General features: G+C 38.8%; 1 protein-coding gene across 1 annotated transcript in view; it reads right to left on the bottom strand.

Moving 5' to 3' along the window:
- Fbn2 (fibrillin 2) overlaps nt 1-25053 on the bottom strand; it is a 199485-nt gene that overhangs the window by 17338 nt on the left and 157094 nt on the right. The window contains exons 39-57 of the mRNA XM_042674436.1: nt 24722-24847; nt 22029-22154; nt 20924-21076; nt 20368-20436; nt 19352-19477; nt 18899-19024; nt 18363-18488; nt 15732-15848; nt 14278-14406; nt 13689-13808; nt 12264-12389; nt 11573-11725; nt 10684-10749; nt 10298-10423; nt 9592-9711; nt 8576-8698; nt 8060-8191; nt 1783-1908; nt 102-308 (exon numbers count right to left, since the gene is read on the bottom strand). Of these exons, the coding sequence (XP_042530370.1) occupies nt 102-308; nt 1783-1908; nt 8060-8191; nt 8576-8698; nt 9592-9711; nt 10298-10423; nt 10684-10749; nt 11573-11725; nt 12264-12389; nt 13689-13808; nt 14278-14406; nt 15732-15848; nt 18363-18488; nt 18899-19024; nt 19352-19477; nt 20368-20436; nt 20924-21076; nt 22029-22154; nt 24722-24847 (2397 nt within the window). The remainder of the gene's footprint in view (nt 1-101; nt 309-1782; nt 1909-8059; nt 8192-8575; nt 8699-9591; nt 9712-10297; nt 10424-10683; nt 10750-11572; nt 11726-12263; nt 12390-13688; nt 13809-14277; nt 14407-15731; nt 15849-18362; nt 18489-18898; nt 19025-19351; nt 19478-20367; nt 20437-20923; nt 21077-22028; nt 22155-24721; nt 24848-25053) is intronic.

Genomic DNA, 25053 nt, shown 5'->3' with positions numbered 1-25053 from the left:
GTGAATAAGTATTTTAGCCAAGTAATCACGCTATCACTGTTCCTAACTTCCTTCACATACATCTGAATCAATCAACTCCGTGACGTTCCTCCACTCCTTACCTCTCCCGTCGGTGGTATACCCGGGGCCGTGAGGACATATCTTTTTGTACTGGGCAGTTCCGGGAAGCGGGCACAGCTCGCAGTGATGCCCCCAGCCCCGTCCACCATCGCAGCAGCATTCGGACTTGGTGACCAGATTGCGGCTGCTGGAAGCCATCTGACACATGGTCTGCAAGACCTCTGCAAAGCAGAGTCCCTGCCGGTTGTCTGAAAAACGCCAACGCAGCCAGAGTCAAGGCCAGGGAGACACTTCACTGTCTCTACTTTCAGGTCAAGTTAGGCCTACCAGTGCTTCTTTTCTTAGCTATAACATTATTTTAGAAAAGATAAATATTCTTTTTACCTGAGCAATCTACACTTAATGATCAAAATCTTTTGTTGGCAGTTAAGTTCCCATAGTGCTTTCATTATTGACAGGTTACAAAATCTGACCCAAAAAATGATAACATACTTTAGCAATAAGTATCCTTCCCTTCAGACCAGTGATAACATAAATGATAATGTCTCTCCATTCCTATCAAACCAAAGGAAAGGGAAAAATCATACTAATTATCTCTCCTTAGGTTAACGAGAGTATCAGGATCTGTTTTCTGTTGTTTTGTTTTTGGTGCTGGTACTGGGGCTTGAACTAAGCGCCTTGTCCTATACTTGGCTTTAATTCTCAAGGATGCCTTTCTACCACCTGAGCCGCACTTCTACTTCCAAAGTCTAGGGTGTGTTCTGAGCTTAGTACTTAATTCATCTCTGGTATTTTCTACATTTAAAAATGCCTGTTGAAACATTTGGCCCCAATCTGACAGAAATAAGGAAAGTCTTCAGGATGGTTTTACAAAGTACAATACCCCAGTGAAATGAGCAGAAAATTAGACTTTCCTTGTAGGTTACTGCTTCTACTTCCTAAAAAGATTGCTTGTTTAGTAAAGATCTACACTGGAGACAAAAGAGTCGATAATATATAGACTAAAATTTTCCTATGCCGTGAAGCGGCTGACTTCATGGTGAGGGCCAACTGAGAGGTGAACCAGGACCTCTTTGGGGCACATTAATTGACAGCCTGCTCTTCTGTCTCTTGCTCTGTTTTGCTTACATTTTATTATACCATACTTCCAGAGCCCACATAATAAATGGCCATAGTTATAACGTATGCATTTTAACATCAGTATAATGTCAGAAATTTACGATGTTCCCCAAGAAAATGTTTCATCCAGTGTTTTTCTGTACGTGATGTAAAAAGCTGACCTTCACTACATTTTTTAAAAGGTGGCATTTACTTTGCATTAATATTTGTGAAGCTTACCTCACATTGCAAATATTTTCTTTTGGAATTAAATCATCCCCTGGTGTAAGTCATACTCAAAAGTCACATTTTCCATAAAGCTTAATTAATCTTAACTTTGGAAAGACTTTACTTAAGACTGTTACTACATTACTCACTGATGTACATGCAAGATGCACATGTACAAATACATCATTTTAACAGGTGTATAACGTTAGGTAGAGGTATGTGGATTTTGCAGATTGTGGAGTGTTTGGTAGACAGGAATACTTACAAAAAGACTGATTATTAGTGACAATCTTAACTGTAAATAGTAAATAGTAAAACTGGAAACAGTAAATAGAATTGGTGAGCTCACAGAACAGGTTTTATTTATCAAGTAAAATAGAATTCGTATCAACTTACCAAGGCATTCAGTGCCTGAGGAACTTGACTGGAAACCTTCATTACATTCACACCGATAGCTCCCAATAATGTTAATACAGCGTCCATTTTCACAGATGCCTGGCTTGGTCCTGCATTCATTTTCATCTTCAAAAGGCAAATAATATGACTAGGGAGCAGCTTTGTAAACTACTGACTTATCAATTACTTTTTAATGGGTTTTATTTTAAAAAACTTTGTCATGAAAAAATAAATAGGATAATGTTTAAAATGGTCATGTGTGGGTATCAATGTATCTTTAATTTCTCATAGTTCCAGATAAGTGCTTTTATATGCTTTCTTAAAATTTCAAGTACTTGTACAGAGGGTGTCCTTCCAACATGTCAGGTTATAAGTACAAACATCTTCACCAATTTCACTCTTGCCTTAAGGGCTGGGAATGTGGCTCAGTGTTAGAGTGCTTGCCTAGCATGCATGAAGCCCTGGGTTCGGTTCCTCAGTACCACATATCCAGAAAAAGCTAGAACTGGTGCTGTGACTCAACAGGTAGAGTGCTAGCCTTAAGCAAAAGAAGCTCAGGGCCAGTGAGTAGGCCCTGAGTTCAAACCCCAGGACCGGTAAAAAAAAAAAAATTCACTCCTTCCATTGTTCTTTTTCCAGATGGGTGTTTTCTTAATAAGTATTTTCTCGCCACCCATCCAATTTTCAGGATTGGAAGAAAGACAGTCATCATTTAACCAGCAATTTAAACTATTTATATCGATCACAATTTGATTCTTACCCATCATTTTATATTGTTTTATGTTTATTTTCTACTTCTATCAACTTGGTTAGGTCAGTCTAGTCTCCTGACTCTTCCTCCTATCCCTGACTCATGTTTGGAAATTACAATCACCTTTCTGTTCTTCAAGTGGTAACCACTGTTACAATTTTCACATGCACTGCTGATGCGCATTTGTCAACCAATATCATGTAGTATATCTCTCAACAGCTTCTCACCATCACAAGGATCGTGGGAAGGATTTATTCTCTTTGCCAGTATCATCTGACACAGTCATGTGATCCACAAAATGTGAATTGTTAATGTTTGTACTGGGCCATCTACATACACTTGAACTAAATACTCAAGTTGGCTGGCTTATGAGCTCATTGCTTTACATATATTATTACCTTTCTTTCAATTAATTTTTACAAAGTATTAGAGTGTATAGTTTAGTAAGTGTTTTAGATAAGGTGTGGTATGAGTGACAAATAAATTCCAAAATATATTTCTGACAACATCATTTTTGGACAGTTCTCATATTTTTAAAGATAGGATTCTAATTCAAAATTATTTTCCCTTAGAATATTTTGAAAATATTGTTCTGTTTTCTTTTATTCAGTGCTTCTTCTCATTGGTAGGAAATACTTTTCTCTCTGAGAGCTTTAACCATTTTTACTGTCCTTTGTGTCTTAGTATGGATTTAAAAAATTCTTTTAGAAAAAATTTAAATGTATATATATATATATATATATATATATATATATATAAAACAAATGAGCTAAGTAATAAATTAAAAATATTATTTTTAGGACTCAAGGCTGTAAATTCTTTTTCTAATATCATTCCATTTTTATTTTGATTTCTATTTTAGTTTGAATTATGATTTTGTCTGATTTATTTTTTTTCCTCCAACAGATCTTGCTGAATAAACTGTGTGAGCTCTGATGGGAAATACAGCTTTCATATTTGAAAGGTAATCTGATGTACTTCAAATTCTTTGAATACTTTTGCTCTGTGGGTACTGACGCTGAGAGCAAGTGGGAAAGGCTGAGAAGGAAAGACGCTCAGGGCCGGCATCTTCTCTTGCGGTGGCTCTTGTCCGTGCCTACTCCCTCTGCTGCTCCATGTCTAATCCAAGGCTGCATGCCAGGGCGTGTTTCACTTTAACTGTGAATCTTCAGTGGACATCTGGTCCTCCCTCATGACGTTCCCATCCTCTTAAGATGCCTACCATGACACCGAGCTGTGGACAATGTCCTACTTGGAGCCAGGCTGGGTGCCCACATTTTGTTCTTCACCGATGGCTGAAATACCTTTGGGTTTTTCCGAAGGCGAGCTTGGCCCTTGAACTTTGTGTTGCTGCCATGATTTCATATTGCAGGAATCACCTTCTTGACGTACATGTTCTAGTAACTTCCAACATAAACCTGATCTATTGTCTACGATAACCCCTCTAGGTACTTAATGAAGCTTTCTCCTCCTTCAGGACAAAACTTCTTGAAAGAAGGATCCATGATGATCATTTCTACTTTCTCATTTCTGGCTCTGTCTGTAACTCACTTTGTCCCTCCCTGTTCCCTATTTGAATAATCTATTCCATGGATCTCAAAACAACCCACTGCTTGTCTACAGTTTCTGCTCCTCTTCTTTTTGTTTGTTTGTTTTTGGTCATGGGCTTAAACTCTTAAATTTAGGGCCTGTGCGCTGTCTCTGAACTCTTGCTCAAGGCCACAGCTCCACTTCTGGTTTTCTGGTGGTTAATTGGAGATAAAAGCCTCTCAGACTTTCCTGCTCTGGCTGACTTTGAATCATGATCCTCAGATCTCAGCCTTCCGTGTAGCTAGGATTACAGGTATGAGTGATCAGTGCCCAGACTTCATGGTTTTGAGGCAGGGTTTCATTAGGTGCTGAGATTTCAAGGGTCAGTCCCTAGATCACTACTTCAGCACTATATGATCATACTCCTGATACTCTTTTTCATTGAATGACTTTTTAAAACACTACACATTGGCCAACAAATTATATCTCTGGCTGATAAACATCTGAAATCTTATACAGTTTGTATAAGCTGTTTGATGGTAAGTAAGTCAGCAGTACTGAACTAGGCACACTACATTGTTTCCAAACTCATTTCTTGAATACAGAATTGCTAGTAGTTCTGATTCTTTTCTTGGGAACATACACTGAGGCTTTCAGATATTCCATGTATTTTTGGATACTTTACATGATTGAAATAGGACAGAACTTTTAATTTTGTTATCTTGTCTCACTGTCCTGAATGCTGGGGTTAAAGTGAGCCACCACACCTGACAATTTTTTTTTTTGCTGGTCCTGGGGCTTGAACTTGGGGCCTGGGTGCTACAAAAGCTTCTTTTGTTCAAGGCTAGCGCTCTACCATTTGAGCCACAAGGCCATTTCTGATTTTTTTCTGAGTAGTTTATTGAAGATTAAGAGTCTCGTGGACTTTTCTGCCAGGGCTGGTTTTGAACCGTGATCTTCAGATCTCAGCCTTTCTTCCTCCCTCCCTCCTTTCCTATCTTTTTAATGTCAGTCCTGGGACTTGAACTCGGGGCCTGGGCACTGTCCCTGAACTTTCTTGATCAAGGCTAGCACACTACCTTTGAACCTCAGATCCACTTTCAGCTTTTTTGGTACTTAAGTTAAGAGTCTCAGGGACTTTCCTGCCTGGGAAGTTTTTGAACCATGATCCTCAGGATTGTAGGTGAAAGCCACTGGCACCTGGCATCACCTTCATACTATTTTTTTTTAATCTCTTGAATCTGTTTGAATTTCTATTTAATGGTGTATCTTGAATAGGATATTTAATATTAAAAGTATTTTTTTCATCTTGCTCTTGGTTGAGTTTGCTTATTTATTTTTAATACCTTTATGTCTACTAAATAGACATTGACTGTAGACTTGTATGAAGTATGCATCTTTGAATACTTTTCTCTAATTCTGCTACCTGATGTTAAGTAAGTCACTAATACCAACGCAGGCACACTCCAATCTTATTTCTTGTATGAACATTTTCTTTAGCATTTGTCAGGCTGACTTTCCTCGAGGAATTTCATTCGTCCTTTCAAGACAATTGAGGAGAGGTCAGTGTTGCTCTGAGCAAAGTAAGTTCTTTGCATCTTACGAGTCTCTGTGGCTGCTTATTTTCCTCTCCTCGTGATTGTCTTACCTGGAGAAGCTTCCCTGTCAAGACCAGTTTGTGGGCATTAAACAAATGACACCAGCTTCTCTCCATTTCACCTCTTGAGACTGAAGTAATTCAACTATACTTCACTATAAAACTATACAATACTTTATAAAACACTCTGGCTTCTATCATTTACCTATGTCGCTAATCTAGTCTAAGACTGCTGGATGAATGTTCTAAAACTGGGCAGTCTGTCAAGGTCTAAAGAATCTTCCATGTTATGTTTTTGTTTGAAATTTTACTTTGTTCTTCAAAGTCACCACTTGTAACTACCTCATTTTTTTAAAAAAAATAAAGACAGTTCAGTCCTCCCTTCTTCTCCCACTGTATTTCCAATTTTTTTTTGAGAGGAAAATGAAAAGAAATACTTTACCCTTTGGTACTGGTGTCCTATACCTATAATTCTAGCAACTCACGACTCAAGAGGCTGAGATCTGAGAATCCAGATTTATGAAGCCAGCCTGAGCAGAAAAGTCCTTAAGTATCTTATCTTCAATTAGCTAGCGAAAAGCCAGAAGTAAAGGCAAAGCTCAAGTGTTCAAATACCAGCCTGGAGAAAAAAACAAGTGAAAACTGGAGGTCCATGAGTTCAATTCCAAGTGCTGGCATAAAATAAAAACCAACAAAAAAACCCACTTTATGCGTAGGTTTTAAAATAAACCTCCCTTTCTCTAAGTTGTATTGAAAAACTGTTAATGAATCCAAAACATTTATTCTATTGTAATTTTCATTAAAATTTTAATGATCTTGGCATTTTTTCTATTTTTTATTGAACTTTTATTTAAGAAATAATTACTGTTATAATAAATTACATAAACAAATTACCATCGCTGATTAAGTTTATAGTGTTCTTTATAGAGGTTTTAGATTCTGGCACAATTTCCTTAGCTTGTAAGATTTTAGTTCTGGCATAATTTCCTTAGCTTGTAATAGTTTAATTTTTTTATTGTAATTGACTTTTTTGAGTATTTTGGTTGCTTTCCAATTTCATGCACTTAGAATTTTCATTATTTTATTGTGGATTTTTTCCTTTCATCCTTACTTTTGTAAACACATTTTATTTATAATAACATTCTAGCTCTTTTTTAATGTTTTATTTATAATGATATTCTAGCTCTTTTTTTAATGCTTCCTGAAAGGATTTTTCTACTGGTCAAAAAATGTTTTACAGAAGTTTTAGCTATCAGTAAGGCATAACAAAAAGTTTGATGGTGAGTTTCAGAACTTGCCCATTCTAGTTCCTTCTGTTTCTCCTCCTCCCTTCCTTCTTCTCATCCTCTTCTTCTGCTTCTCCTCATCCTTCCCTTCCCTCCTCCTTTTTCTTTCTTCTTCTTGTTCCTCCTACCCTTTCTCATTCTCTCCTCTGTGTCTCTCTTTGTTCCACTATGTAGCCTAAACCAGCCTGGAAGTTGAGATCCCTGTCTTAACCCTTCCTCTTATAAGGATAAGCAACCAAACCTGGCTTTACAAAAGGACATCTTTTCATAGGGTCTTTTGATGGTGAAAATTACAACCCTAGATGTTTTCTTTGGATTTACAGGATCATAGAGTTTCAGGACTAGACTCTCCTCTTCTTCTAATAACACAGGCTGTATTTTTCACTACGGTGAGGAACTGAGGAATAAATCACTTTGAAGTCTTCTAGCTCGAATCAGAAACCTGGGTTTTTAACTTCATCAAAAATCCTTATCCCTCCCTCTTTTTCCATTAGGAAGGGAATAGTAGTTCTCAGTTAATATTGTTGGGGTGGAAGAAGGCTAGAAAAATGCTGAGATGATGAATATGATGCTGTTATCAATTTACCTAGCACACGACTCTGACATATGTTGTAAAATCATAGCTCTACTTCCAACCTTTAAATTAGCTGAAAATAAGGTACAAGTCACAATGATGCCTCACTTGTACTAGATTAGCTTCTTTCCTCATTCATAAGAACAAAAATGGAGACCATTATCTCACATTTATATGTAATACAACCTTTCAAGGAGCTTTCCTCCACTTCTATATCTAGCATTTTAGATTTTCAGGGTACAGAATCAGAAAACAGAAAGGCATCTATTCTAAATTACATTACCCAGAACCTCGTATTTTTGCATGGACCTGAGCTAGATGAAGGCTAGTGATAGCATGGCTGGAGATTGACACTGCTGAAGAAATAGCTAGCTAGCTTCCAGTCAAAGTGACTTGGATATAGTGTCATGCGTGCGCGCGCGCACACACACACACACACGCACACACACACACACACACACACACACACACACACACACACACACACACAGCTCAGAGTTGGAGTATCACCAAAGCAGACATTGCCATTTCGCGCTTACCTACACAGCCTTCTCCATCAGGCCTGCGGGCCATTCCTGGGGGGCAGGTGCACATGAAGGTGCCAATCAGGTTTTTACACATCATGCCTCTGGATTCACAGTCGTGCAGCCCTTCCGCACACTCATCCAGATCTAACAAACAAAAACAGAATCTTCTCTGGAGCAGGCTATCCTTCAGGAATTTTAAGTTCATTTTTGGTCTTTTTGCTCTCTTAAGAAGTTATGACAAAGAAATGAGAAACCCACTCCCTTTCAACAGGCTGGTTACATTCCTGATGAGCGCAGTTCAGCATTGGCCTTAATCATCCATTCAGCGAAGGGCAATCTTTGCTTCTTTGATTCAACTCTACAAGTCATCAGCTGTCCTGTTATCTAGGCTAGTAATCTACCTGCAAATACTGCCACACTATTTCTGCAATGCTTTCTAAGAAGAGAGCTGAGAAGTATGATGTCATCTTAAAATATATTCCTATCTGGCAAATAAAGTCCTAATCATCCCACCGTATGTGGTCTTACCTTTGCACATCTTCTGGTCCTCTCTGAGTGCATAACCAATGGGGCATGTGCATTCATAGGACCCAAAGGTGTTCATGCAGCGGAAAGCACAGAGCAGTGGGTTTTGGGCACATTCATTGATATCTGATCAAAGAAATGGGTAGGTATATGCTTAGCTTAACTTTTAATTATCTGTTTAAAGAAACACAAAATACATTTTCTTGACAGCCATATACAGAAAGAAGATAAAAAATTTCTGCTTCTCTTATGCAGAATTTGGTCCCCAGCAAAATCATCCTCCAGTTAAGAGCCGTAAACTCTGGAAAAATACAGAACTTTCTTAAATTTTTAGTGTTGAGCTGAAACTCAGCGCAAACAACAAGCAGAGAATAATTTCCATATTTTTTCTATAAATTATTCTACTGAAAATTATCCTGCAGATTACCCTGCTCAATTTCCAGCAGAAACTTCCTGAGATTCTGTCTAACCAAAGCTGCCAGAGAGTGATGGAAACAAGAGGAAAAGTGCTAGGGAAGAAAGACACTACTTTTTTTTTATTTTTTGGATACTCAGCCCATGTTGTTTGACCCCCACACATGTGTGGGCAACACTGAGGGAACTAGTCACTAAAGCTGAAAAACTACAGCTGAAATCGGAGCCTGGCAGTTTTCTCTTGGGTCTACCCCAGCTAACTGCTTTCTAAGGCAAAAGCAACAACCATTTTCCAAGTAGTATAATGTACTCCAGATTGTAGCAATCACAGTATCCAGAGCATACATTCTAAAGCAATATTTGAAAGAGCCAATCAGCAGAGAAAATAAAATCAATGGATTCCATTCTGAGCTGCCTCCCTGCTCCGGGCGCTAGAATTGTCAGACAAAGGTTTAAACTAGCTCTTGTAACTGCTGACGAACACAAAAGCAAGTATACCGTTGAATACAAACATCACAATGTCTGGCTGATGTTGAAGATCAAAACATTATCTAGGTGACTTTTTATATCAACAAGAAATAAAGCCACAGACAAAGATGACTTGCCTTCACAATTCATCATGGGTCCCGGCTCAAAACCTTCATTGCAATTACATTCAAAACTCCCGATAACATTGGCGCATGTACCATTTCCACATGGATTGCCAATTGAACACTCATCAGTATCTGAAAAAGAAGGGCAAGAAGAGGTCATAAAGATTGGAGAAATTTTAGTTTGAAAGACACATTCTTATGAATACCTACACTGCCCTTCACACATTCACAGGATCTGAGAAGGACACACTGACCCTTGCCCTGCATGGTCCTGACTGGCTGGCTTTGTAAGTTTGTAATTCTATGGCATGCATGCATGCGCGTGCGCGCACACACACACACACACACACACACACACACACACCCCTTCCATTCAGGGCAAGGCTTTCCTTAATGATTACAAAGCCAGTGCAAGAAAGTATTCTTCTCCTTCAAGAAGAGGCAAGGAAAGACATAAGGTAAAATGGACTTCTTTCCCAGTTCGAGGTTTGGGTGACTATAAGTCTCTAGAGACATCCTAGTTTACTGTACATATGGATGAAGGCAGAGGCTGTGCAACTCTCTCTAGGTCAGGATAGAAAAAGAAGGGTAGGTTAAGAAAGAAACCTCTCTATTACTTATCTTGGTGTATCGATCCAAACACCATCCCTAGTACCAGGCAGCAATTTTCCTGATTATTCTGAATATGAGAAACCATGTAGATGGAGCCAACACTCACCCACACATCGAACTCCAGTGTAATCAAGGTTGTAGCCCATTGGACATTCACAGCGAAAAGATCCATCTGTATTGATACACTGACCATTTGAACAGATGCCTGGGCTCTCAAGACACTCATTGACATCTAGAATGTAAAGCCGCCCATCAGCTTCCTTGTATAAGTAGATATACTGGGAGTGTTTATTCAAAATTGACTTAAAAAAACAATGCCCCATGTCATGACATGATCTAATATATGGAATGCAGGTAATTCATAAACATTATGTACATACATGAACGACAGTATACTATGTGCTATATGGTAAAAGAAACACTGATTATAAAATGTAAGACAATACATTTACACAGATTGTGTCTGTAAGAATAAAATATATCAAAACGCACCTTCACGTGTATCATGAAGACTAGGGACAGTCCCATGGCCATATGGACACAAATCCTGGAATGCAACTTCAGAGAAATATATACACTCCATTATTAAAGAGCCAGTTAAGGGCCAGTTAATAGCAGATATGAAATTTCAGTTATCTTCTTCTACAAAGCTGTCTTTAAGAAGAACCTTCTATTTCCATGATTTATTTCAAAAGCAGGGTTGAACACATTTAGAGAAGGCTACCTGAGCCTCGCAGGGTTCTTTCTAGTTTCTCCATGTATCTTCATTTAACACCGATGAGCACGAAAGACTTCTTCCCCTTTATTCACTCAAACCATTCCTAACCTGGAGACCCAGCGGTCTGATTTTATCTGGAATCATTCTGCAATTCACTGGTACCAATGACATCCAAAGGTGACTGGATCCTCCCCTACCCCAAACTGTTACTTCTCAGAATTTCAGGTCGTATTTTTAGAATCACAACTCAATACTACACACACACACACACACACACACACACACACACTTTTTTTTTGTGGTGCTGAGGATCAAACACAGTTACATCCTCCAGATACCCAGTGTGGAGCATTAGCAACAATCTGGAATAGAATTCCCATTTCCCTTTTGCATCATCTGCCCTGTTTCTTTCAAACTCATTCTTCTGAAAGCAAGTAATCCTAACTAACCTTGGAGGAAAAGTAAGTTAAAAGGGTAACTTGGTCTCAGCTTAAATAGGTTATACACAAACGATGAATGAAGTCTTTCAGACTGAGGGCTCACTGAACTATCAAAGCTGATACCTGCGGGAATAACTCACCCTCCACATGGTCCTAAGTCACATGCCAGTTTGACTCTTTGCCAGAGTCACACTTCCTGCCGGGTGGCTCCCGGTTGCCTTACCTTCATCATCCTTCGGGCACAGCTCACAAGGATCCCCCCAGCCTTCGCCTGGCATTTTACTGCAGCAGCATTTTGCTTTCGTGGTGTTGAAAGCTTTGGGGACAGAACACTTTCCATTTTCAAAATTTGTGAAGCAGAAGCTCTGGCGAGTATCTAGGAAGCATCAAGGAAGCAAACGTAACAGGAGTCTTTATTGGTCATCTAACAGATGGAGTAATTTGTTTCTGACAGAATAGGTGACAAGGATTAGATTCACAGGTCTGACATTCCCCAGATGTGTGTTTTCTTTTGCTAATTTAAACAGGCTTGTTTATACAATTTCACTGAATTGCTTCAAAGCACTTACATTTTTATAATCTACTTATGAAATCTTAGAAATTACACTCACTTCCGAAGTGATCAGACCAGAAGAAACTCATCTACCAGTATTAAAAAACCAAAAGCAAAAATAACTACCTAAAAAACAAAATAAAGACGGTGAACGAGGATAATCGTTTTTTCTTTTAGTACAATATTTAAAAATGTAGACACTGCATCAGTCCATCACTTGTACTTTTGAGATCTCTATTACAGATAATGGATTTACTACTGACATAAAATTTTCCGTGACAAACACCAGTGTGACAGTTTACCATCCAGCTTCATGGTTTCTAAGCACGAACTAGGGAAGGGAAGCCAGTACACGACTTACCAAAGCACCTCCGTCCGTTATCAGACAGCACAAAGCCAGGGGGGCAGATACACTGGAAACCCCCAGGTGTATTGGTACAGGAACCAAAAAGGCAAATGTTGGGATCCTCCTCACATTCATTTATATCTGCGGAAACATGAGGGAATCTGTTAATGAGATCAGATCTCTACACTGCTCCTTATGTGCTATCATCTATTTATATGGGCCCAATAGCAGCATACCAAGCAATGGTTAAAGAAAACACTTCTGAAATTTAATAAAATATTAACAAGTTAGAAGTGGCGCTGTGGCTCAAGTGGTAGAGCACTCGCCTTGAGCTGAAGAGCTCAGGGACAGCTCCCAGGCTCAGAGTGCAAGCCCCACAACTGACAAAATATATATATATGTATATATATATATATATATATATATATATATATATATATATATATATTAACAAGTTGAAGATATAGACACTTTCCCTAAGACCAGGAAGTAGTCAAGATGATTTAATCCAAAGAAGCACACACATTTTTATATCTGTCTTTAGTGACTAAGATACCGCTGTCATGTCATAAGGAGGGAAATCATGGCCACCGTGAAGAAAGAGTAAAATAATCAAAAGGAAAATGGCGGGAAAAAAGGATCTTAAACTCCTAAACAACGCTATTATTCTTATTATTTTAAATATTAAACCTACAAGATAATCTTAAACGACAAAAAAATCAGGCAAAAAAAAAAAAAATCAAGAGTGAGTTCTCTTTCTTATTAGAAAAAAACACGCCAAGATGCTGGTGCTTCTGAATTTCAACAAGACTGTAAAAAATAATTTGTATAAAAGTGAAATAAAGTGAACTGTAGAAAAGTCTGCCTTGCCATGTCCACTGTCTACCAGGCAATGCTGGATGTGCTTTCAGTACTCTTGTGTGCTGGAAGAGTTTCAACAGAGAAACATCTGTTAAGACAAATGGATTAAGATTTTCTGTTTTGATGTGAGGCCTTTCCAAAGGCAAGGGATGGGAGAGATGGAGTCTCAATTCAAGTATTAAGATTTTTCGACTTCACATTTCTATGATGCTAGACCCTTTTAATATCTGTTTTCAAACTGGGTGCCAAAGATTACAGTTTTTGTAGGCACTATAAATTTAGGAGAAAGTCTCTGTTGACATTTGGAGAAAAGATTAGAGCTCGATGAAAAATTCCTTGACTAGCCTAACATTTCTATTCATGCAACGTCCTATGTTTCTAAGCGGATTTTTATTCCTTCCACTCTACCATCAACTCATTTGTGATGGTTCAATACAACAGATGTAAGCAGACCTATACTTAATTCCTTAGGTCAGCAAATTTGTAGTGGTTGAGACTCAATGTATTTGCAGTGTCTGTGCCAGGTCTTCGTATACTGCACAGCTGGTGCACACCAATCAGGCTGAGGGTTAGTCTTACCAATGCAGTTCTCGCTTTTTACTTCATACCCCGGGGGGCAAATGCACCTGAAGGAACCCTCCAAATTCTGACAGGTCCCAGGAGAACAAGAGCCTGGGAGGGCAACACATTCATTGGTATCTTAAGAGAGAAAGAAGGGAGAAAAAGAAATTATGTATGAGGTATCTGTTGCACAGATTTATCTGTCTGCTGAATGATGATAACTTGAATTCAACAACAGCTTTCTCATCTACACTGGGCACAATTATTCCCTCAAAATCTTTGACATTTTGGATGGCTCTTAGTTGGCAAGTCATTATTTCTCTTGATTTCTCTTATTTTTAATTGAGACAGCTTTAATTGGATAGCTTTAGGCTCTGTCTTCAATAAAAAACATTGCTGGTGACACAGTCCTTACAGCTGATTTATCCCTTAGACCAAAATATGCCCGTCACAGGTTGCCCTGATTATGTGATCTGATGATCATATGAAATCTGAATGAGTTGCCAAGTCTGTTTTTGTAGGTGTCTGTGTGCAGAATGTGGGGAGGTATTTACATTATTTCACAAAGCAAAACATCACAAGGACTATTTATTGTTTAGATTCTTACCTATACAATTTTTGCCATCCGGAGTGAGTTCATAACCTTCATTACACAAACACTTAAAGGAGCCAATTTCATTAAAGCACCGTCCATTCCTGCACACCTGACCAAAGAATGAGCTGCACTCATCTATATCTGAAAGCAAAAGGGAATTAGCTTTTCAGAGAGAGCTGTTACCCATACTACTTTACTAACTCAAATTTAAGACAATACATCACTATACATTTACAAATCCCTACATTATAGTTCCTTATCGACAAGGAAAAACACTGCCTATTGTAAGGATTGTGTAACTAAGTTCAACAGATCCCCACTGTATACAATATACATTGTGTATATTAATGTAACTTACAAATTCATAACCAGAATGTTCAATGTTTAAGGTGAAGCTTTCTACCTGAAACTTCAATTTGCATTGAATTATTTCCAAGTAAAAAATACTTATTTCCCAAAGGCAAGAGGATACACAGAATTTCATGTGATTAATGTTCCGATCCTTCACCTGCAGATGATGCCCATATTCAGAAGGCAAAGAAATGAATAAATATAGAAAAATAAGCTTTGTTTAAAAATTTTGGAATCACATACACAGCATAGACGTTTGTTTTGGTCAGTTTAGGCTTGGGTTGATTACATGTGCATGATTTCCTGAATCAGTGATTTCTCTGATCAGCGCTGTGGCTCTGAGTCTTACTTTTCCTTGCCCATGTATGCCGTCTAAGAAACCACAGCTGAGAAGTGTGAATGAAATACCCCATTTCATCCAAATGTTAGGCCTTGTTGCAATTGCAACAAGGAAACCTGAGGGAAACTGACAGCAATACATGCCAGGTTAAATGAGGAGGTGAAGCTGAGTGGACATGTCCCATCATGGTAGAAAACTTGAACTTGCTCCACATATAAGGGCATGTGGGTAAAATGTGTTGCACTGTCAAGTGCTGACAGGGAGTCCTTGTTCACCTGGTGACTACATGCCCGTTGTTATTTTTCCTACTATTTCCTCCACCCACTTGAGGATACTCTCACTCACTATGAATGCTCAAGTTACATCTGTACATTAGGTTAGGCTAATGGATAAAGTTCTATACTGTACAGAGGAGAGGGTTCCGAAAGCCCATCCCGAAATGTAATCACCATGAATCACTGGTATTTGAATGTAGGTGAAGAATGGACAGATACAAATAATTATAAAAATACTGAAACCATCTCATCTACAGGGTAAAAATAACCCACACACAGTTTTAACATTTTGCATTATGTCCTCTTTCTCTGAATTGACTGGCTCAATGATTTAAAAAAAAAATCAATTAAGTATTGTTTTGTTGGTGAGAAATTGGTCCGTGGTAGTTCTTGTCTTTTGGCCTGTATCTTCACCTTTAATAACTACCCTCGTGGTTCAGTTTTGTTGTTTAATCCCAGTACCTTGTGGGGACGTGAGCGAGGAGCGAGAGAGGACCTACCGAGGCAGTCGTTATTGTGCGTGAGCTCGAATCCCGGGTAGCACAGGCAGTTGTAGGATCCCACCGTGTTCTTGCACGTTCCATTTCCACATGGGTGCCTCTCACACTCATCAACATCTGAAGAAACAATTGCTCAAAGTCATTCAGTTCTTTTGTTTTCTTTGTCGGTGTTGAGGCTCGAACTCGGGGCTTAGGACTCTTCTGCAAAAGGCTACCACTCTACCACTTCAAGCCACAGCTCCACTTCTGATTTTTTCTGGTGGTTAGTTGGAGAGAAGTCTCACAGACTTTCCTGTGCCTGGAACCACGATCTTCAGATCTTAGTCTCCTGAGTAGCTAGGATTCTAGGCATGAGCCACCAGAGCTCGGCATCATTAATTCTTACTAGGAAAAGAAGTGTTTGAGCTTTTGCATTTTTTTCTACCTACAAAATTACTTAGATTTTTTTTTTCTGGCAAATTACTAAAGACCCATATATATATATATATATATATATAGAGAGAGAGAGAGAGAGAGAGAGAAACATGTGTATGTAAATGTGTATGTATATACACCTATTTTAAAGAAAATGTTTGAAATAAGAGAAGAAAATCAAAATTTCAAAATTACAAAATCTGGAGGAAAATATAGTGTAATGACTTACTGGAATATATAACACTCAGAACTAGGCCAAATAATCTTTCTCTCAGCATAGATGCTTACTGAGTACATCTGAGATCAATTCGAAGTATAAACCTTGTGAAATAGCAAAACAACCTATTCTATTGATCATTACAAACATGTGCCCAGAAACATACCTACTTCATTTGATCAATAGAACAAAGCCAGGTTCTAGAAACTCACACCTGTAATTCTAGCTTCTCAGGAGGCTGAGATCTGAGGATCACAGTTTGAAGCTGGCCTGAGCTTGAAAGTCCCATGAGATTCTTAACTCCAATTAATTACCCAACAAAGACAGAAGTGGAGCTGTGGAATGCTAGCCTTGAGCATAAATGCTCAGGGACAGTGTCCAGGTCCAGAGTTCAAGCCCCAGGAATGGCAGGGGAAAAAAAAAGGATAAAAAGACAAAGGTAAACTTGATCATCTTTTATTTTATGAAGTAATGGAATTATAACTGGACTTCATTCAGAGTTCATTATTTCATTAGCCTCCTCTACAAAAGTAAGAAAATAGCCACTTCCTCCACCATGGGGATGAGCAGACTCCCTGGACTGAATCCCAGGTTTCTGAGACTACTGTGCAGGTTCTGTTCTTCAGGAAGGAGGCTCTGCACCAGGGAGGTTGGAGGGAGGATTCTGACTGACTCAGAGTGGAAGAACTGCTCATATGGGAACATGTCTCCCCATATGAATTTCTGTATCATAATCTTACATATGCTTTGGTAAATTGAACTCTCTCAGGGTGCATTGGAGCAGTATGTGGAAAGATGTAATCTCACAAAATTCATGGAAATAGGATCAGAGCGCGGGTTTTCCTTTACATAGAGTCAGATAATTTCTTCTGTTGTTATAGGAGAAATTGGCAGTAGAAACTGATGGTGGTTGTGGTGGTGTCTTTAAGAGGCAAGGTATGAGCAGAGACATTCTCCACATATTCTGAGTTGCACAGATATGCCATAAGGAAATTAATTCTGTTACCAAAATGTGATTTGAATCTTCATGCAGACAGTATCTGGAATACAACTTGGCTTTTTTCACACCAAGATCATGCTAATCATAAAAAGGTTTTATACTTGATTTTCCTCCTTCAAGTACAAAGCATAGTAAGAGGCCTAGCAGAGGCGTAGCTGACTGCTGAGATCACTCTTACAGAGAGACATATAGTCCTCGCTTCAAAGCAGCTAGCGTACCTGCCTTTGAAAACTTCTTAGTCCTCAATTCAGCAAGCACTAGCTGAATGCTATTATCATGTAAGTAGTTTTTATCGTAGCTACTGGGAATATTTAAGGAGTTTGTCTATATTTACTTTTGTAATTATTTTAAGCAAAACCATGAAAGGATGAGCTAGATCCTAAATCACTGAATAATATAAGGAAAATAGGTGTATGTGTATAATGTATATATACATATATTCATTTTAAGGTAGATATTAGTAATTCAGATGGCTGAGAATTTAGGGTCGGCTTTCAAAGACAGCCTGAGAAGAAATGTCTAAGAGACTTCATTTGCAATTAATCAGCCAAAATTTGGGTTGGAGGCATGCATCAAGTGGCAAAGTGCTCGCCAGGAAGAAGGAAGCATTGAGTGTGAGGGCTCTGAGTTCAAGCTCAAATATTTTGATTTTAATACTGTTTCACTTATAAGTCCCTTACGTTGCAAAATGTTTTCTTGAGGGGGCACAAAAAAGAGTAAAGGGCAGCTGGTATTGTGGTAAATTCCGCATGAATGTGACGGTCTCAGAGCGCATGTCAAGCTATGTGAATATATTCTAGCAAAAAGCTTGAGAACCACCTAACTGAAGGACATGCTGCGGCATGTCTCCGCCTGCAAAGTGTGCACTGCACAGGTCTTAAACGGTTTCACAGAGGAGAGGCATATGTGATCATTACTGAAGGCCTGTGGTGGACCTACATTCAATCTGTTCACGAGTCCCAGCCCCGTTTCCTTCCCGAGACTGACATGTCCTTCTTACCCATGCACATGGTCTGGTCTTGAGAAGCCTTAAAACCATTGTGGCAGATGCATTGGTAACTTCCTTGCAAATCAACGCACAGGCCGTGACTGCAAACATTAGGAATTTCTAAACATTCATTCCGATCTAAAAAAGAAACAAACAACCCAAAACACGTCAAACAAATCTGATTTTTATTAGGATCCTTTCATTTTCACACATGTGTTTCTGTAACCTGCTATTAGTTATTCCCGACAGGATGAAAATGAACCATAACTATGGTTGAATCAAAATAAGCAAGCCTTTCAAGAAATCTAAGACTATTTTTTGACTCATGCGACAGATTGGTATCTCAAGGATACTATTTTAACCTAGGGAAATCCACTGACAGGACCTCTTTTCTTAACAAAATAATCTAAAAGTTATGGTTAAAAGACTAAGCTAGACCATCTTTTTAGAAATAGCCTTGAAGGGGCCGTCTGGGGAGGAAAATACAGAGCCCCTTTCAGTGTAGGAAACCTAAAAAACCATGCAGTGGCAGGGAGCCCCTTGCTTACCCACACAGGCACCATTGGGTGAGAGTTTGAAGCCTGTGGCACACTCGCAGCGGTAGCTGCCCGGGCTGTTGATGCAGTCTGCATTGCGCTGGCACACATTGTCTCCATTGCTGCACTCGTCGATGTCTGAAAGAGCCATGATTTCATTGAAAAGTCTTTTACTTCATCACAGGTTGAGCCTAAACTCTTACATAACCACAGAAGAAGGCCACAGGGGGCAACACATGCTTGTAGTCTCAGCTGCAGAAGGAGGATGCCCCTGGTCTGTATGCAGCCTAGGCAAAGGCACCAGACCCTAGCAGAAAGCAGACTAAAAGAAGAAAGTCCTGAACAGTAAAATGCTTAAACAACTTGATAAACAAGCAAAAACATGACAGGAGAAATAAGACAGAGGGGACGAAAGAGATGCCCACCTACTCTTGTTGGATAAAGGGCACATATTGTTCAGCTTACCTTCACAGACCAAGAGCAAGTCGTTGTAACTGAATCCTGTAGGGCACTCACAGCGGAAGCTGCCGATCTGGTTAATGCACACACCGTTTGCACAGATGCCGGGGATCTCCTTACATTCATCTATGTCTGCAGTGGAACAGAGTTAGTGAAATGTATGTGGTTCTGCTTAATGTATTTACCATGCAACCTCCAAAAACACTGTATTTAAATCCTGGAACAAGAGTATACATTCAATGTCGCAAAAGTCAAATATATACTGGCATAAATGGTTTTGTGGTTTATGAAGACATAACAGACCATTAAATGGGTTAATTCTTCCAAAGAGTGAGGCAAAATTTAAGTGCCTGATAAAATAAACCGAGTGATTTTTAATGTCAATAAGGTAAGTGAAATTCTTAGGGAATCAACCGCTGCTTTGAGTTATGTCAGGTCATCTGAGTTGCTGCTATTCATCTGCTAAAAGTTATGTTTCCTTTATTTCATATATTAAGTTACCATGTATATACAGAATAGAGACTCAAAATTACATTTCTGACGGAAACTCTGAAGAAGACATGTAGAATAAGCAACAGGAAGTATATTCAGAAGGAAGTCATTTGTATGAATAATAATTTTGAAACGTTGTAATTAGAACAGAAAGGGACACTATAAAATATACCAAAGACTTAAAATGTGTGTTTTTAAAACCAGTGCAAGTTGTTTAAAATATGGTAATTATTTAGTCATGTGTGTGACAGAAAACCTCAAGTGCTGACATGGTATGTGTGATATGAATGGTATCTTGAGAGTGTCACATAAATATAGTAGCTTCTTCCCTAAATTATACTGATCATCTGTCCGTCATGGTTTCTCCAAGCATGATTTTTGTCTGGATTCATTAACTATATTAGATGGACATCCAGGTAACTATATTTTGTGGAACTGTTAACTTTTTAAAAAACAAAGTGTTTTTTCAATGTGATATGTAAGAAGATACATATATGCATTTGTAAGCAAACATAATGTGGAAAACTCACCAACAGCTTTTCCTGTGTGAATGTCAAAGGTGAATCCGGGAATATTTCCACATATGGCTTTGAAATCAGCTTTAAAATATAAGTAAAAACACTTAAAATATAAGTAAAAACACTCTTAAAATTCTCAAACTCATTCAAAAGAACACTTTTCTCATGTTATTTTCTAAACAAAAGAAACCTGCATCCTAGAAATTAGTGAATGAGCCTAGCACCAGTGGCTCATGCCTAAGATTAAGTCAAAGCCTGACCTGTGCAGAAAACTATGGCCATAGCCAATTAATTACCAAAAAGCAGGGATGGAGGTATGGTTCAAGTGGTAGAGTCCCAGTAAACAAAGCCAGCACCTGAGTCCCCAATATCTCAAAATTAAAAAAAAAAAACCTAGAGGAATAATTAGTGATGACTCCAAAGGTCACTTGGGAAATTGAGCCATGTGACACAGTTATTTCCACAGCAGAGCATCTCTGCTGTGTGTTCACACTTTTATACAATGCTGTGATGCATAAGTGTACTTTTTGAACTGGGCCTTGAGCAGAAGCATGAGCCATGGGCTTACCTGTCCCTGGAGTTGGGCATGGTTCACAGGGTTTGTTCCAGGCTTTGCCAACATTATATGTACAGCAGCACATCCTCTTGGTCACATTGAAAGGTAACTCATTCTCACAAGCAGTTCCATTATAGCTCCGGTAGCAAAAGCTTTTCCTCATGTCTGCATGGACAGAAATCAATCAGCTCACCAGTGACACCAGCAAACAGTGCGTAATGAAGCTCACACACGTCCACGAGTCAAAAAGAACTCTGAAGAATTTCTCCAAGATTTGCAGCTACCTTAAAATAATTATCTGAAGTTGGTAAGTCAGTTTTAAATCAGTATCTCTCTCCTGTTTTAAATAGTTTTTCAAACTCCTGTTTTTAGATGTAGGATTTCATTTATAAGTTTTGTGAAAGTATTTTTCTAAATAAAAATATTCATTTATACAACTTCAAAAGTACAAGGTCTCAGTGCATTTGTTGCAGTACTGGGATTTTGAACTCAGGATCTGTCTCACTAGCTAGTGAGGTGCTATACCACACATCCAGAGTTTTTGGTTTTAGTTATTTTCCAGATACAGTCACATTTTTGGCCTCCTTTGTATTGTAGAACCACAGGCCCAGCTTATTGACTGGGTTGGAGTCTTCTAATTTTTTTCCAGACTTGCATCCTATTATAATATTCTCCATCTCAGTAGTTGAGATTATAGATATAAAGCACAACAACTGGTCTAGTATTAAATTAATTAACCAATTTCTTTCCCCCTGAATTTTCAAAGATGATACAAGGGGGCTACAAGTTAACAAGTCCATCTAAGTGTCCAGTGAGTCTTGAGCAGAGTCTCTGCTCCCATATACTTAAAATGTAACTTTTTATTTGTATACTAATGCACAATTTAGACAAGAGGAGAACTGAAATCATCTAAGACATGAAACAGCAACATTTGATGAAATTTCTTACCATAGACTAAAAACAAGTAACTATATAGCCACAGGTCAAGAAGCTCTGAAATATGTAACCATTCATGAAGACTTATTTCCAAATAAACTGAACAGTAATTATGATAGACGATACAGGAAGCTGGCAACTGTGTCCTAATCAGTTCATCTTGGCATTGTCACTTACGTACCCATGCAGTTGTGACCTCCATTGACCTGCATGTATTCGGGCGGGCAAATACAGGTGTAATTTCCCAGGGTGTTATAGCAGGTACCAGGCCCACAGACGCCTGGATGAGCAAAACACTCGTCGATATCTACAACAGGCAACAATCACCAGGAATTACTAAACAGGTTTTTAGTGAGTTTAAATAATTTAGCTTACTGAGAAATGCATATGTGAGTCCACAATATCATGTGCATATGAAGTTTAGAGATAAAGACAATATTCCCCACCTATCCACTTTTTTTGGGGGGGGGGTCCAGTCGTGGGGCCTGGACTCTGGGCCTGGGCGCTGTCCCTCAGCTTTTCAGCTCAAGGCTAGCGCTCTACCACTTGAGCCACAGCGCCACTTCCAGCTTTTTCTTTTTGCTTATGTGGTGCTGAGGAATCGAACCCAGGGCCTTAGGCATGCAAGGCAAGCGCTCTACCACTGAGTCACCTTCCCAGCCCTCCCACCTATCCACTTATATGACACATACATTCTTCTTCCAAAGAAAAAAATTCCAATACAACAAAAATGTAAATGCAAATCCTCAAAAGAAATTAATCTAGAATGATGAAAAATAACTACCTGTCATGGCTTTTTTTGTTTTGATCAACATGGGATTTATTGCCATCTTATTAATATTTGTTCAGCTTTATTTTTTTAAACTTTATTGTAAAGGTACTGTACAGAAAAGTTACAGTTAATGAGTCAGATAATGAGCCCATTTCCTTTTGAACAATGTCACCCCTCCCCTCTTTCTCTCCCATACTTCCCCTAATGACTTCCCTACCCCAAAGTTATAAAATAGTTCATTCCCAACACACTGTCTAGTGGGTTTCACTGCTGAATTGCTTCACCCTTTTGTCCCGCTGCTTCTGTACTTCCCCTTCTCCTCATAGCATATAAAATTATATACAAGGCAAAGGGTACAGAATTTTTTTTCAGGCACATTTTCCAAAAGGAATTTCTTTCACTTTTACTTTCCCCTTATGGAAGCCAAAGTTAGGCTTATGGAATTCAGGTTAGGGGGGCCTTTATCTTTGCAGCTGCTTTCCAGTTAGTATTTTATTCAGAGTCTAGAGGCAAGGTGGCCTTTGTTTCTTTCAGATGTGTTGACTTAATTATATTCCAGTAGAAAGGTTATAACAGACATGCTATATGTTCTTATTCTGGAAACATTTATGCATTCCACAAAGGACTACTGAGGCTCTAGTGTGGGCTAGGGCTTGTAGCATAAAGATGAGTATACAAGTGGTCTCCATAAGTCCCCGATCTAGTGCTGAGACAGGTCATTTTAATACCATATCACAAACAAGGAGATAGAAAGCAGAAAGACCAAGATGGTCTTTGAACATTTTCCTATCATATCCAGCATTTAAAAACTGCTAGGCTGATCTATCCAGAGGCAACAGTTTGTGTATTAAAGTCACCAACAATCTATGTGTTAGGATCTATGTGTGTTTTCAGTGTAAGTAGTGTTTGATATGGGTGCTCCAGTATTTGGTACATAGACATTTAGAACTGTAATATCTTCCCGTAGGAGAGATCCCTTTATTAGTATGTAAATGTCCTTCTTTATCTCTTCTCACTAATTTTAATTTGAAGTCTATTTTATCTGACATTAGGACTGCAACTCTGGCCTGCTTATGGGGGCCATTTGCTTGGTAGATTTTTATTCCGGCCTTTCACTTGCAGGATATGTTTGTTTTTGTGGGCAAGTGTATCTCTTGAAGACAGCAGATAGATGGATCTTGCTTTTTGATCCAACTAGGCAATCTATGTCGCCCCATTCGTAAGGAAATGGAAAGACCTGGAACATATCACATTAAGTGAAGTAAGCCAGACCCAAAGAAACATAGGTTCCATGGTCTCCCTCATTTGTAATAATTAGCATGTGTCTAGGATAGTCCTAGCAGAGGATCACAATAGCTCAATAGCTAGGTACATATGACCGTATCAAATGATGCTAATCGAAATGAACTCCAAGATACGGAAACAAGAGGATTTTTGTTGTTGTTGATTTTGCTGTATATTTCTTTTTTTTTTTTCCCTTTGGTTACCACCCTGTTGCTGCTGTTTTTTATTTTGGTACCCTGTCTTATATATACGTTTATCTGATTTGGGGAAGGGAAGGGGAAACACAAAATGGTGAGACAAAGCACAAAGTGTGAACCAATGCAACAGCAATACTCATGAGACACTAGGCTGGAAATGAACAGTACAACTTGGGGGAGGAAGAATCTGTGGGGGGAGGGAAAGTGGGAGAAAATGAGGGAGGGGATAACAATATTCAACAAGGAATGTACTCATCCCCTTATATATCTAACTGTAGCCTCTCTGTACAACAGCTTTACAATAAAATTAAATTTAAAAAAGCCACTTCCCTGCATTAGTTAAGAGTCACATTTAAGCTCAGTTACTTTTCTTCTCTACAAATATAATTTCCATTCATATGCATACTAATAATTAACTGAGTAGTCTATGTTTTCATGCTATTCCACTTTCCCTATTTATATTTCATCAACCATCTTTCTCACAAAAATAGCAAATCTCAAAAAGTGCCAATTAAATGAATTGGCAACACGGAGATGACAAAGATGAAGAGTTTCAGTAGATCACGTGAGAGTGGACGTGGGGCCACCCCAGCCCTGAGGGTCACGGTCAGAATGCCTCACCTTCGCAGATACGCGTCTCCTCGCTCAGGTAGTAGCCCTGTGGGCACTCACACTGGAAGCTCCCAAAGGTATTGATGCAGTTTCCACCCTGGCAGAGCCCCGGTAGCTCCTGGCACTCATCGATGTCTATACACGGAGAGGTAGTTCACTTAGCATGGACGCCATTGTGAAAGACAATGGCTAGTATCAAAGCTTTACATGAGCGATCTTCTAATGTCTATAAGCTTTTTTTAAAAGCTGTTTTACTGGCATGTATTAGTTGTACAGAGGGGGTTTCATTATGATATTTCTATATATACATACAACATGCCCCAATCAAACTTTCCCCTCCA

This window comes from Dipodomys spectabilis, unplaced genomic scaffold, assembly GCF_019054845.1.
Source record: "Dipodomys spectabilis isolate Male_0828 unplaced genomic scaffold, ASM1905484v1 ptg000019l, whole genome shotgun sequence".
Classification (NCBI taxonomy): Eukaryota; Metazoa; Chordata; class Mammalia; order Rodentia; family Heteromyidae; genus Dipodomys; species Dipodomys spectabilis.
This window is presented reverse-complemented; position numbering and strand designations above follow the sequence as displayed.